At 27.3% G+C, this 14,984-nt stretch overlaps 8 protein-coding genes across 8 annotated transcripts; 3 read left to right on the top strand and 5 right to left on the bottom strand.

The window, feature by feature from the left end:
• Positions 1–112: 112 nt before the first annotated feature.
• Positions 113–2,144, bottom strand: EHI_140680 (uncharacterized protein; the record flags this gene model as incomplete). Its single annotated transcript, XM_649114.2, has 2 exons — positions 113–252; positions 312–2,144. The coding sequence occupies 2 exons, from the start codon at positions 2,142–2,144 to the stop codon at positions 133–135; spliced, it is 1,953 nt and encodes a 650-aa protein (XP_654206.1). The 3' UTR covers positions 113–132.
• Positions 2,145–2,369: 225 nt separating this feature from the next.
• On the top strand, positions 2,370–4,571 carry EHI_140670 (DNA replication licensing factor, putative; the record flags this gene model as incomplete). Its single annotated transcript, XM_649115.1, has 1 exon — positions 2,370–4,571. One exon carries the CDS (start codon positions 2,370–2,372, stop codon positions 4,569–4,571), a length of 2,202 nt encoding a protein of 733 aa, XP_654207.1.
• Positions 4,572–4,677: 106 nt separating this feature from the next.
• EHI_140660 (acetyltransferase, GNAT family) lies at positions 4,678–5,421 on the bottom strand (the record flags this gene model as incomplete). The annotated part of the gene is made up of 1 exon (XM_649116.1): positions 4,678–5,421. The coding sequence occupies one exon, from the start codon at positions 5,419–5,421 to the stop codon at positions 4,678–4,680; it is 744 nt and encodes a 247-aa protein (XP_654208.1).
• Positions 5,422–5,645: 224 nt separating this feature from the next.
• Positions 5,646–9,181, bottom strand: EHI_140650 (putative transcription enhancer protein; the record flags this gene model as incomplete). The annotated part of the gene is made up of 1 exon (XM_649117.2): positions 5,646–9,181. The coding sequence occupies one exon, from the start codon at positions 9,179–9,181 to the stop codon at positions 5,654–5,656; it is 3,528 nt and encodes a 1,175-aa protein (XP_654209.1). The 3' UTR covers positions 5,646–5,653.
• A 244-nt stretch (positions 9,182–9,425) lies between these two features.
• EHI_140640 (F-actin capping protein subunit alpha, putative) lies at positions 9,426–10,274 on the bottom strand (the record flags this gene model as incomplete). The annotated part of the gene is made up of 1 exon (XM_649118.2): positions 9,426–10,274. The coding sequence occupies one exon, from the start codon at positions 10,272–10,274 to the stop codon at positions 9,462–9,464; it is 813 nt and encodes a 270-aa protein (XP_654210.1). The 3' UTR covers positions 9,426–9,461.
• Positions 10,275–10,409: 135 nt separating this feature from the next.
• On the top strand, positions 10,410–12,143 carry EHI_140630 (uncharacterized protein; the record flags this gene model as incomplete). The annotated part of the gene is made up of 1 exon (XM_649119.2): positions 10,410–12,143. The coding sequence occupies one exon, from the start codon at positions 10,410–10,412 to the stop codon at positions 12,141–12,143; it is 1,734 nt and encodes a 577-aa protein (XP_654211.2).
• Positions 12,144–12,396: 253 nt separating this feature from the next.
• EHI_140620 (uncharacterized protein) lies at positions 12,397–12,720 on the top strand (the record flags this gene model as incomplete). The annotated part of the gene is made up of 1 exon (XM_649120.1): positions 12,397–12,720. The coding sequence occupies one exon, from the start codon at positions 12,397–12,399 to the stop codon at positions 12,718–12,720; it is 324 nt and encodes a 107-aa protein (XP_654212.1).
• A 49-nt stretch (positions 12,721–12,769) lies between these two features.
• EHI_140610 (uncharacterized protein) lies at positions 12,770–14,614 on the bottom strand (the record flags this gene model as incomplete). Its single annotated transcript, XM_645556.1, has 1 exon — positions 12,770–14,614. One exon carries the CDS (start codon positions 14,612–14,614, stop codon positions 12,770–12,772), a length of 1,845 nt encoding a protein of 614 aa, XP_650648.1.
• Between the last annotated feature and the right edge of the window lie 370 nt (positions 14,615–14,984).

Here is a 14,984-nt window from a genome sequence, read left to right as displayed (position 1 = left end):
TATTAAAAACTCCTTTTTTCAATATTCAAAATTTAAAAAGTTAGAATGTTTTCTATTTTAAGTAATTCTTTTTCAAATTTAAAAAAAGATAAAAAAGTAATAAATTATTAAAAAAAAAAAAAGGAATTATTGTTAAATTAATGGAAGTTGTTCATTAATAAAGTCTAATTCATGTAACCATTTATCTGAGGCATATGTTGTTGAAACAATATCTTTAATATCATCACGTGTTTCTTGAATTTCATCATGAATCTAATAATATTAATATTTTCTTATTGTTTTTAATTAAATAAATTAAAAAAGAGACAAACTTGATCTAATAGAGCATTAATTTTAACTAATTCTTGAGCATCTACAAGAGCACCTACATCATTATTTTGACAAAACTCAGTAAATTGATTCATATGTTTATGAAAATCATTTTGTTTTTGAATAAGAAAACAACTAGAATTCATATAAAAGAATTTTACTCTATGATCATTTTCATCAATAACATAATTTGGATTTAATAAATCTTCCATAAAATGTTTTCTCATTGATTGATTATAATGAGTAGCTTTTATTGCAAATGAAGATGGTTGTCCTGGATCAATAAATTTTGGATCTTTAACCATATCAATCTTATGTTGGGCAATGGCTACTGAGTCATCTATTCCAACAACCAAATCATTTATTGACTTATTTAAAATATCAATAATTTCTTCTTGTGATTTCTTTGATGAGTCATCACAAAACGCATGTGCTTCACTTATCCCTTCTACCATTTCAATGAAAAATTGAAATGGAATAAGAGCTCCAGTATGTTCTTTAATTGAATTAATCGTTGTAACAATAAAATAACATTCTTTAACAACATTTTTTAATTTTTCTGTATTTTTTGAACCATTATCAAGAGCTGAATAAATTCCTTTAATAATTGTTGGAAACATTTGGAAAAATCCAACATATGCTAATTCAGGACTAATTCTTGAAGGCATTTGAACTTCCCAAGTATAAAATTCATTGAGTGGAATAATTGCAGAATTTTGTTCTTTAAGTACATTAAATCTCATATTTATATTCAATTTTTCATTAAATGTAAAATATATCTCTCTTAATTGTCTTTTATTATCTCCAAATGATAAACAATCAACCTGTCTTTCTGTTGCAAAGAAATTTGCAATACAAACGGTTCCATTTAATAACCAATATACAAGATATTTTAATACTCGTTTCATTCCAACAACTGAATTACGGAAACTAAATACAGGTCTTTCATCAAAGAATTTTACTTGTTCATCTCTTTCAACTCCAAGTGCAAGTGAATGCAGATATTCAAAGGATGGGAATGAATGCAAAGTTACCATTCCATAAGAATCTCCAATAAAAACATAATCATCTTCAACAAGGAATGATTGAATAGAACGATCATGAAACTCATATTTACTAAATTCTAATACAACAATATTATCTGGATTTAGTTTTGTTGGAATAGTACAATAATAAACACAAGTTCCCATAGCCATATAAATTTCATCATGAAATACTTGATAACAACTTGGCTCATTTTCTCCAGGGACACGATATAATTGAGCAACAACTTTCTTAGCAATAAGATCCCAAACTTTAAAATGTACATTACCCATATTAACTACTGAATCAGCTAATAATATTCTATTATTTGGTAATACACATGACTCTTTTGCAAATGAACTAAAACTATTATCAAGTGGACAAATATTTTTAACTTCTGTTGGATTTTTTTTTTCTATTGTAACTATTTTAGATGTACTTATTAAATAAATGTAAAATTCATCTTCCATCACTAATGAAGTCCCATTAATCGTTTGACTATCATTTTTAAATTTTACTACTTGATGTGTAAAATCTTTAGTATATTTTAAAATATGAAGTTCTTCTGGAAATACGTAAAAGTATATGGCATTATCATATTTTGAAACTAGAGTATATCCTGGTTTATTATCACAAACTATTTTTTCTACACGTGGTGAATTAGGAAAATTAACTATTGCAGTTTTACAGTTTGAATAATAAGATAATGCATATGCCCCAGTAAGAAAAGATTTTGAATATGAAAACCCTTCAAATTCTTGTTGGACTTGAATACCCATTGGTCGATAAATACCAGCTGTTGTTTTACTCATCAATAAAATGATCTGATTATCTCTTTTTATCTTTTTTTTTTTATTTTTTATATTCTCAATTTCAAGTTGTTGAATGTTATAACATAAAAATTTTTTTTTATTTTGTTTTTAAAAACACATAAAAAGTATAAAAGATGTTAATTAAAAAAAAACTGTGAAAAGGAATTGAGGAATTTTAATGAAAAGACATGAAAAAAAGAAACTTAAAATTGTAAGTGTGAAAGAATGGAATTAATAGACTTGGAATTAAAACTACAAGACCGTTATTTCTATAACCCAAAATCATCGAAAACTGAATTAGAATTATCTTCATTATTAGTACCAAAATTTGAAGAATATGTCCATGCAGAAGAATTCCTTGGACATAGTGAAGTTGGAATGAATATTCAGTTAGATGACTTAATTGCAATGGTTGGTGAAGAAGACTTTAAAGAAATGTTATTTGAAAAACCAGAAATTGTGATACCATCAATAGAATATGCTATGCATTATGTAGCCTTACACTCAGCTTCTGATCCATCACAAATAATGGACTGTAGGTGTATTGTTCGAGTCCAAATACCAAAACCAACATCAACAATTAAAGAATTAAAAGCATCGTCTATAGGTAAATTAATTTGTATTAAAGGTACTGTTATTAGGGCAAGTTCAATTAAGCCTCATCTTGTATCAATGGTGTTTTGTTGTAGTACTTGCAAAGCAAACAAAGAAGTGACTTTTAGAGATGGAAAATATACAGAACCAAAAAAATGTCATTTATGTGGTTCATCAAGTTTTATTCCTATGAGAAATACTGTAAAAGTAACTGAGACACAACGAATTAGAATTCAAGAAGTTGATGAAGGTGAAGGAAGAATTCCTCGAAGTATTGAAATTGAATTAGTTAATGAATTGGTTAACACGTGTGTGCCTGGAGATACTGTTATTGTCTCTGGAGTATTAAGGAGAAATGACTCAATTACAAAACAGTTTAAAAGAAAAAATAAAAGTCAAACAATTTATGAACCATATATTGCTGTTAATTACTTAGAAAACTGTCGTGCAGAGACTGGAGATAGAGATATAACAGAATTTTCAGAAAAAGATATGAAATTTATTGAGATATTAAAAGAAAAAAATAATTTACTTAGATTACTTGTTCATTCATTATGTCCACCAATCTATGGACATTATATAGTTAAAACAGCAATTGTATTGGTGTTGTTTGGTGGAACAAGAAAACATGATATTGCAAAAATTCGGGCTGATTCTCATTTATTAATTGTTGGAGACCCTGGATTAGGTAAGTCACAAATGTTGAGAGCAGTTGCAAATATAGTTCCAAGAGGTGTTTATGTATCTGGATCTTCTACTACTAAAACAGGATTAACAGTAGCATTACACAGATATTCAGGAACATCAGATTTTACATTAGAAAGTGGTGCATTGGTACTAGGAGATCAAGGAGTTTGTTGTATTGATGAATTCGATAAAATGGAACGAGCAGACTATTCATCACTATTGGAGGCTATGGAACAACAATCAATTTCTATTGCTAAAGCAGGTATTTGTTGTACACTCCTTGCAAGAACTTCAGTAATTGCTGCAGCAAATCCAGTTGAAGGTCATTTCAATTGTGGTAAAACAGTTTCAGAAAATATTAATATGCCTTCACCATTACTTTCTCGGTTTGATTTGATTTTTGTTTTAGTTGATAATCCTGACGCTGAAGCAGACAAGGAATTATCTAATCATATTATTAAAATGCATTCTGGGAAGAATATTCAAAGGAAATATAGTCAATTATCAATTTCTCAAATCTCTTCAACAGGAACTACCCAATCCACAAACGGAAGAATTAGTCTAAGGGATTATTTAAGTGACCATAGTGTTGAAAGCTCAGACCCATTACCACCAAGACTATTTAGAAAATATCTTGCTTATGCAAGAGCTAATATTCATCCTCAGCTAAACGAAGAAGCTAAATTAGAATTACAGCGTTTTTACATTGAACTAAGGCAGTCGTATAAAGAAGATGATGATACTCCAGTAACGACTCGTCAACTAGAAAGTTTAATTCGATTGACTGAAGCAAGAGCTAAGGCGGAATGCAGAGAAATTGCAACAAAGGACGATGCTATGGATGTGATAGAAATATTTAAAATAGCAAGTTTAACGGGATTAGGTGGTATATCAAACTCACCTGTTATTGATTTTAGAGCTATGGGAGGTGTTCGTGGAGGTAAGTCAAAAATGCTTAAGAGTTTAATGCGTGTATTCCAAACAGAAGCAAAGAAGAAAAATAGTAATATATTAACCAAGAATGAAATACAACAAATTGCAAGTCAATTACATGTTCCAGATATGCAAGATCTTGTTGATCAGTTAAATAATGAAGGGTTTTTATTAAAACAATCAGGAGGATATAAATTAGCAACAGGAATGTAACGTCTTCAGAAAGAAAAATAAAAAGATAGATAGAAATTGAATTGATAAATACTCTATAGTTGTAATTTTGTAACGAAAGATTTATGTTAATTCATTTAATAATTTGTTAATGAACATCAGGTTTCCAACCAGTTTCTTTCAATCCAGGTATTTCTTCAATTTTTATCTTAGGAATCCCTTGTTTAAAACATGTTAGTCCTGGACGTACTTCAGATTTAGACACTTGTCCTATTAGAGATTGTAATGCATCTCGCTGTTTTTTGATTGTTGAAGGAACGTCAGTATAGTCTTCTACATTCTTGTGAAGGACACATTCCATTAATGTGGCTTCTACATAATCTTTAATGTAACCTTGCCAACGTTCTTTATTTAATGTTACATGTTTATGAAATCCTTGTTTCATAAAATAACCTATAGCTTGATTATCAGCATAAGTTAAAATATGATAAATTCCTCGACTTTGAATTTCTTTCTTTAAATGTTGCATGAGATATGAACCAAACCCTTGTACCTGTTGTGTAGAATCAACAGCACAAAAAACTATTTCAACAAATCCTTGAGTTGGAAATGGTCTAAAACAAATTCCACCAAAAGGCTTATTATCTTTACAATTAATAAGCAATAATGACTCATGATACACAGTGTCATAAACAATTCTACTAATATAATCCAATGCCATATTAGGTAAATGTCTTGAAACAATATTTTTCATAGCTGTTAATAATTCTAATTGTTCTCTTGTTCCTCTATTAGCCACAGTAATGAATTTAATTTCCCCTTTTTTTTCTTTTTCCCTTGGAATTGCTCCTCGAACTTTTGGTGCATCAGACATACTTTTGACTTCTGACATTTTCTAGTAATTTTTCAATCTGGATTTTAGTTTTTTGTAATGAAATAGATAAATTTTTGTTAAAACAATTTACAATTCATAATAAATTAATTAAGATGAAATGATAAAGAGAAGTAACTTTTCAATTTAATGATAATTATTTAGATAACCATTATCCAACTCAATTAAAATTAACATAAAACTAAAATTAAAAATGATTGAGTAAGTTTCTTTTCAATTTATTAAATTAAGATTAAACCATTGATTTAAATATTGGTCCCATTTTCAAACTATTCATAATATCATTAAATAACTTCTCAAATTGAACACTTACATTTGCCAATGGATGGGCAGAAATTTTAGCAATAAATCTGCAAACTGCTTTTGAAAGTTCTTGTTGTTTTGGTGGATCAACATCCTTATTCTTTTCATCTAAAGAACTACTAATAAGCTTTCTCATCTCTGGAACAAAGTCTTCAATATTTTCTACCATAGGGTCAGGATTAAGAATAACCATCTTTGTTAATAAATTGAAACAGAGTAATTTAATGTCATGATCATTATCATTAACAATACCATTTAATACTGTTGTTGCAATTTTCTTATAATCAAGATCATTTAAGAAATTATCAATCAATACATTCAAACAATCATAAACTGCCTTTCTAGCATCAAGACCATTATCTGAAATATGTTTACAATTACCGAATTTAGCAACAAGAATATAAGTTTGATCAACTGCAGTTTGTGCAATAACATTTTCCAAAATACTATTAAGATATGGATAAATTTCTTTTTGTGCATGATTTAATAAATATGAAATAACAGCAAATAATGCACATTTAATTGCTGGTGTTTTATCTCCTAACCTTGATACAACTAAAGGAATTAATGGAACAAATAATTGAACATCACAATTATTCATACATGTCTTTTTAATTGATCCAATTAATGCAGCATTACCATTTTTATCTTTTAATGCTGGTACATAATATCGTGGTACATAAGTTGCAGCATCAATAGAAATTAATTTACCAAAACAATCAGACAATGGTAATAAAATTTTATCATCAGAACCAAGTAAAATAAGTTGTTGTATTATATTTTCAACTTCACTTTGGTCAGTATACTTAACAGCTTCTTTCATTGCACTCATTAAGAAGAAACTCTTCTTCTTTTGTAACTTTTCAAATAAGAATGGGATAACTCCTGGAAGAGACCCAAGTGCCATAGATGCAGCCTGTCTAACTGGGTCACTATCAACTTCAAGTAAATCAACAAGAATATCTTGAAGTGATTCTTTTTCAACCTCTCCATTAATAGCCATTTGTCCAATAGCATATAATAAAACAATTGTATTAAAGAATTCAACTGATTGACTAACATTAGCTTTCAAAATTTTTACACTAGCCTTAACTTCTTTAAGAATCGTTGACACTTCAGGTTTAGTAGCAGCAAGCATTAAACCAGTTAAATATAAATTAGCTTTAGAGTAAATATGATTTTCAATCTTCATAATCATATCAGTAACTTTCTTTTTTTCTTTAGTGGCTAAAATAGCAGTTATATTCATTAAACATGAACCTAAACTTTCACGTGCATTATTTCCTTTACTAATTTCTACTAATTTACGATATACATTATTTAGAATTGTATTTATTAATTCTTCATTCTTAGCAAATAAAGAAATAATGTTAACAGATATTTCTACAATACTACTATCACTATCATAAATAAAACTAGAAATGGTTGGTAATGCTAACTCTATAGTTTTATTAGAAATTGAAGGATATGACTCTAAAATACTTTTACAAGCATTTAATGAAGTAACTTTAACTTGTCTCGTTGCTTGTTGTGTTTGTTGGATAGTTTGAAGGAATAATTTGTCTGCATTCTTTAATACATTTAAAATTTGATAATTAATTGTATTTCCAACTACAATTAATGCAGGTGCTTTCAAAAAAGTATTTTCATATAATGAAATAAGTTCATCAAATGACTCTTTCAATGAATCAAATGGTAATATAGAAATGAACTTTTTAATAATTGTTCCAATGCAATAAATCGCTTGTTCTTTAACTTCATGATCTTTATCTGATTTAATTAAACTAATTAATGAACTAAGAATATTTACAACATTTAATTCTTTTCCTTCTTCAATAGTATCTGTATTTTCTAATAATGAATTTTCAGTTTTAATTGCATCAATAGCAATTCTAAAATTCTTGTTTTCAAATAATGAAATAAGAATTGGAGAAATAGAAATATCTATTGAACTTGTTCCTTTCACTTTGAATAAATTTCTCAATGAATCACAAAGAGCAAATAATAATTCTACATGTGTTTTTGGTGCCTTAAGTAATTCAGTAATGACACTTTGTGTTATTCCAATTTCTTTAAGCAAAATATCTCCATCAAATATAGAAAGTTCTGAAATAATCTTAAAACATTCAATCTTTGATTTCTCAACAAACTTCTTTCCATTCAAAATAATGTTTATTTGAGAAATAACAGTTGGAATAGTTTGTGTAATCTTTTCATGAACTACTTTATGACCATTATTAATTGTATTTATTGTTAATGAATAAATACCTAAAATAATATCTAATACTATCTCAACACTTTCTTTCATTCTTTTAACAACAACTGAAAGTCCTTCTTCTATAAATCTATCAAACAAATCCTCTCTTTTGAGGATAATAGAATTAATGCAATCACCTGCTAACTTTCTTAATTTCCAAGTAACATCTTGTTCATCTTCAAAAATATCTTCTTCTTCCTCTTCTTCTTCTTCCTCTTCTTCCATTGCTTCTCCATCTTCTTCATCAAATTCAAATCTATTAGGATCATATTGAATATATTCCAAAGCAACACCTAAAATCTCATCAGCTATTTTACCAAGTTTACTTGGACAAGACAAAAGAAAAACATTATAAGTATTCAAAACAGCTTCCTTCAAATCATCATCAACATCTTCTTCAGCTCCAGTAAACTTTTCTTTTAAAAGAACAAAAGTATTATTAACAAAAGGTCCAAATTTGTCTTTAATAATACCACAAATAGATGAAAACAAAGTTACATATACTTTCATTTGTTCTTTAACAGCACATTTCTTTAAAGCGGTAAGAGAGTCATTAAGAATTAATTCTAATTGTTTATCATCAGCATATTTAGAAAGATGTGCAATACATTGAACTGTTCTTCTTCTGTTTGCAAAAACACCGTTAGAAATATAAGGAAGAAGAGTTTTAATGACATTAGATATATCTAATGTAGATCCATTTTTAGTGATAATAACATCTAACACATCTAAATTATATCCAATAGATATATCAGTTAATTCTTTACGATTAAAGAAATTAAGTAATGGAATAGAAAAACTATCGTTCAATAATAATTTAAATTCTTTATTAATAATAAAGATTTTTAAAGTTTGTTTAATAACTTCAACAGCAACATCTCTATGAATGTCCATTTTCTTAGCTGGGTCTAATAAAATAGTTTGTAATTTTTCTAACATTAATTTTACTGATAAAGCAGATGTTATATATGGAGCGAATGATGTCATGCATTTAATAGCAATATCTTTAACATCATTAGTTTCATCAGTAAGTAATGTTAAAAGACCAATAACAATCTTTTTTTGTTGTGTTTGGTCAAATTTAAATACTTTACTTTTATTTAAACTATTATTAAAATCAGAGGTTGCCATATATCTTAAATCAGGATCAGGATTTCTCATCTTCTCTAATGTCATATTTAAATCAATGTTAAATTGCATTTTTCTTATTTATTTATTTTTCTCTGATTCATCCTTTTTAAGTTCTTTTTGACTGCCACGTCTTTCTTTCTTATACTTATTAAACCTCAAATTCAATGTCATCTTATATTCTCATCTTCTAGTAACTTCTGTTGAGTTTATTTATTATTAAATTTTATTATAACTCAATAATCTTAAAATTATTTTATTTTTTTTTTTGAAAAGTAATATTAATAAGATCTTAAAAAAAAATATAAAAAAATTTGAAAGAATAATTGAAAATTAATGAAGAGATAAAATCTTATTTCATCATCTTATGACCTTTCCAATTTGCCCAGTTAATCTTTTGTCTAGAGATTGGGAGTTGTCTTCTTAATGCCTTAAGACAATTATCACTTAATGTAGCAAAGATTTTATCAAGTTCTGCATGGAAAGTGTCTTCAATATTTTTTATTTCCTTAATAACATTTTGAGCAATTTGATCTTCAGAACCACCATTACAAGTTACTTTCTTTTTAGTATCAGTATGCATTTGAATATTAGCATCTTCAAAGTAATGAACTTGAACTCTAATTCTTCCTTCACAAGTTACTTTACTTCCAACAGAAATAGTCCATTCTGATCTCCATTTACCATTAGAGAATTGAGCTACTTTAAGATCAGCAGCAGAAATAATAATTGTATATGTATTATTATCTTTTGGCATTACAATAGCAGCACCTTTTGGATAGAATTCTTTTGCATAATTGTCTAATTTCTTTTGAAGAGCTTGTCTTAATGAATCATTACCTGGAAGTCCAGAAGAAAGTGGTTGACTTGAAGTGATTTGTTTGCTCAAGTGATCAAAAGTAACAACTTTCTTATTAACTGGATCAATAAATTCTTGAGCAGATTGTTCTGTGTATTTAGAAATAATTACTGGATTAGTTCCATCCATTACAACTGTGAGTTGTTCAGTGTTGTAATCATGTAAACAAATTGGAAGACATTCTTGGAATATACTATCATCACCAACTACTTCTCTACAATCTTTAAGAACATTATTAAATTCTCCTGGTGGAGAGTCTTTAAGGAACGTTGTAACAATCTTAGTTTTCTCGCTTTCTGAAGCCATCTTTGAATTTTGAGTTCAGTGAATCGTTGAACTCTAAAAAATTAAAATAATTTTTTCATATTTCTCTATTTTTATTTTTGTGTTATTTAAAGATAATGTTTTATATTTTAATTAAAATTGTTTATTTCTTAATTCATGTTTCAACAACATTTAAAACTCTTAAGAAATGAAATGAAAAAACGTAAAATTACTCATTATTATCATGAAATATCTGATCCTCATATGACAGAATTTACTCATTCATTTTATCATCGATTAGAGTGGTTATGTGGATTTAGTGGATTTACAGGTGAAATTGTTATAACTCAAAAACAAGCATGTTTATGGACTGATAGTATTTATTTTTTACAAGCAAAAAAAGAAATTGCACAAGGATGGGAAGTATATGATATTGATAATATAGAAACTATTTCTCCATGTTTAATGATTAAACAAAGTAAAAAGATTTCTCTAGGACTCAATCCTGAAATTACAAATTACATGTCATTAGAAGAACTTTTTGATATTGAATTGGATATTATCCCAATTGATATTTTTAATATTATTAATCCTTTACCATTTATTTTATCTCCAATTCATCTTTTTAATGAATGTTCAACACCAGTAATTCAAAAAATAGAAAGTATTAGAAAGAAATATCATAATAGTACTATTATATTAACTGATCTTGCTGATGTTAATTGGGCTTTCAATATTAGAGCACATGATATTCCTTTTTCACCAATAGCATATGGGTATGGAGTTATTACTCCAACCCAAGTTCATCTGTTTGTGGGAAATAAAAACCAAGCACAAGAATTAGAAGTACAATATCCATTTAATGAATTAAAGATTAAAATTCACTCTTATCATTCATTCTTTGGATCTATTAAACATTTAATAAAAACTCCCATTGTTGTTTATAATAAAGAAAATGTTAATATGAAATTACAAGATATTATTGACTCGATTTCAAATTTGAAAAGAAAAGAATCACTAAGATTTATTCAAGAATTAAGATCAATAAGAAGTTCAAAAGAAATTGAGATGATAAAACAAATTCATATCAATGATAGTGTTATTCTTTGTTATTTCTTTAGTAAATTAAATCAATTAAAAGGGACTGATATTACAGAATGGGATGCAAGTGTATTATTAGAAAAATTAAGAAAAGAACTTGGAGAAAAATATGATGAACCAAGTTTCCTTTCTATCATTGCTACTGGAAAGAATGGAGCAATGATGCATTATGAACCAACAGAACAAAAAAATGAATTAATTAATTGGGATAAAACATTGTTATGTGATGTTGGAGCACAATATAAAAGTGGATGCACAACTGATGTTACAAGAACTCTTCATTTTGGAACACCGACACAAAAAGAAAGACTGTGTTATACCAGAGTACTTCAAGGACATATAGATGCACAGATGACAAAAATTCTTCAGGACGAAAGTATTGATAAAATTGATACAGTTTCAAGAAAACTCATTTTAAATGAAAATGAAGAATGGGACTTTAAACATGACATTGGTCATGGAGTTGGTCATTATTCTTTTGTTCATGAATACCCACCAATGTATGGAGTTGGTTTAAAAGTAAAAGAAGGGATGACAACAAGTATTGAACCAGGTATTTATCTTGAGAAAGAATTTGGAATTAGAATAGAAAATGTTATTGTTTTTGAAAATACACAAAACTCATCTTTTAAGTTAACACCATTAACATTGGTTCCATATTGTTCTTGTTTAATTGATTATGATCTACTAACAATTGAAGAGAAAAATTGGTTGAAAGAATATTATCAAAATATTAGAACCATTATTATTCCACGTATAAAAGATAGTTATGTAATTCAGTGGGTTGAATCTAATTTAATACTTGAATAAATTATTTGTATCATTATTTTGCTTTAATTTTTTTTTTGATGTCAAGATTCAACAATGATGTATATTTAAATAACTCCTCATTAATAATATTTATATTTATATATTTTAACTATCTTGAATTAAATTTATAAAATTTAGACTCAAAAGAAAGTTCATATTAATTAAACAAGAAAATTTATGTTCTGTCATATATAATAGTGTTATAAAGTGATGTTTATTTGAATATCTCTGAACTAAGTAATACCATTATACAATGCAAGTAATTGTTGTTGATAAAGTTATGAAGTCATTCCAATTAGTTACTGAAAATAAGCAAAACCAATTTATCAACAGCAAAAGTCTAACTTTCAGAAGAGATACTGCTTTATCTATTCAAAATAAAACTGATAAATTACAGCTTGCAAACGAAGAATGTTATAAACCAAAACAACAAAACATTAAATCACAACAAATGACTGAAAAATCAGTAAGTAAAATAAACAAATTATTCTATATTCAAAAGATTAATAGAATCAAAGATTGGATATTATCTAAACACCCTTCAGCCTTATATCCAGAACCATATTTATTAAAATAAATGAATGTTATTTTAAAAGTAAAAAGAATTTAAAAGCAATTTTTTTAAATTAATTCAATAGAGTCTTTGCAGCATCTTCACTTATTTGGAATAGTTCAGCAAAATATTCTGGAGTAAGGTCATTATAATAATCTCTATATTTCTTAATATAAACCTTAGCAGCAAATGTTTTAATGATATTTTTAATATCTGAATAATCTAATTTCAGAGTAGTTTGACTTTCAATTATATCAATACGTTCAAAAGCAGAAACCCAATCTCCTTCAAGAATAGCTCGATGAATTGCACAAGCATGCCCACTAATATTTTGTGCTGGAACAATAAAAGCAGCTGATTTATTTTCAATTAATTTTTTGAATGCAGTAATATTCATTGGAGAATCTCCTTCTTCAGAAGCAATTGCTGAGAAATAAAAAGCAGCAGTTAACGCATTAATGTCAATAAACATATGTGGTGGAATTGATCTTGTTTCTGATTTCATATTAGCTTGACCAAGAATAACTTGAACATGGTTTGTTTGAATTAAGTCATGAAGTAATTTATAAACTAATCGATATTCTTTTGCCTTAAAAGCAGAAAGAGCAGTAAGAGCAACAGCTCTATTATGTAAAATTTGGAATGGAATATTACTATTAATTAATGTTGCTGGAATTGAAACTAATAATGAAGCACCACTATAATCTCCATTTAAAGCAAGATAAGCAACATGACAAAGGAATGCAATTTGTTTTGATTCTTCATCTTTAGACTCTGTAAAGATAACTGTAGCAAGTGCAGTTACTAAATTTTTAAGGGTTATTGGTTGATTATCATAAATAAATGATGTATCATTTGGGAAACAATGAATAGCCTTAAGAATAGATAAGGCTAAGTCAATAAAGATGTCAATAAAATCATTTGCAAGTGCATTAACACTTTTAGCAATATTCTTTAAATGAGCTAATACAACTAATGAAATATTTGAAAATTTAACAATTTCTTGCATTTTATTTGAATATATTTCTGTTGATGGAGTAAATTCTTTTAATGAATGAACTTCATCTTCAATAATTCTACTTAAAGAAAGGCTAATTCTATTACTAATTGATTTATCATTTAATAAAGCAATAACTTCATTATTTTTTAGATATTCAAGAATTCTTTCTGATGTTTTAAGAAGAGTACCAAGAAATTCATTATCCATTCCAATTCCAGGTCTTTTACTTCTTCCATAATTAGTAATAGAAACAGATAAAATATCAGATGCAATCTTGAATTTTAATGTTTGTGCACTAGCATTTTCTTCTAACCAAATCAAATACATTGGTAACTCATCTCTATCTTTTTGTTTAGTTTTATCAATAACCTCAATGTGTTTCTTTTCAATTGCTTCATCTCCTTGAATAGACTTATCAAATAATTCAACTTGAACTCGTTCTTTTTTAACTTCAACTTTCTCTTTAGTTTCTGTAGTACCAGAAGTTTTTTTAATTTCATCATTACCATAATAAAGTCCTCCATTGATCACTGCTTGTAATCCACCATGAGACTCAATCCAATCTTTTCGTAACCACTTCCAAAAATTACTTGTTGCAGTTTGTGTTACATCTACATTTGGTGCTGGTGCAATTTCAGCAACAACTGGATTCCATTCTTCATCTTCTTCATCTCCAAAGAGAACTTCTTCTCCATTTTCTTCATAGACATGAATCTCATACTCTTCAACACTGTCTTCTTCCTCCTCTTCTTCTTCCTCTTCTACTTCTTCCTCATCATCTTTTTCATCTACTTCTTCATCACTTTCATCTTCTTCCTCTTCTTCATCTTCTACTCCCTCTTCTACTTCTTCCTCTTCTTCATCTTCTATTTCTTCCTCTTCTTCTTGTAACTTCTTGTTGCTGTTTTTACGTGACATCTTTTGATTAACTTATTTTAAAAAAAAGGGTTTTTATTCAGAATTAAAAAGAAATAATAATTATTATATTTTTCTGTTTATTTGAGATTGTTCAAAGTTATTTTCATATTTCCTTCTCAAGATAATATTCTTTTTTTCATATATTTCATATTAAAGATTCTCAACCATTATGTTGAACAAGAACAATAAATTTTTAATAGAATAAAGTTGTTAAAGTGTTTTATTTGTCGATGTGTATCAATTGAAATGAGTATTATTTGGTTTTTCCATTGGTTACTAGCGATGTTCAAAATTGTGTCATGAAGTTTTTTTAAAGTAAATAAAACGAAAAATAAATTATAAATATAGTAAAATAAATTAAAAAAGAATA

This window comes from Entamoeba histolytica, genomic scaffold (genome assembly GCF_000208925.1).
Source record: "Entamoeba histolytica HM-1:IMSS scf_1104750518435 genomic scaffold, whole genome shotgun sequence".
Taxonomy (NCBI): domain Eukaryota; phylum Evosea; order Mastigamoebida; family Endamoebidae; genus Entamoeba; species Entamoeba histolytica.
Note: the sequence above shows the minus strand (reverse complement) of the source record. Positions and strands in the feature narration are given on the sequence as shown.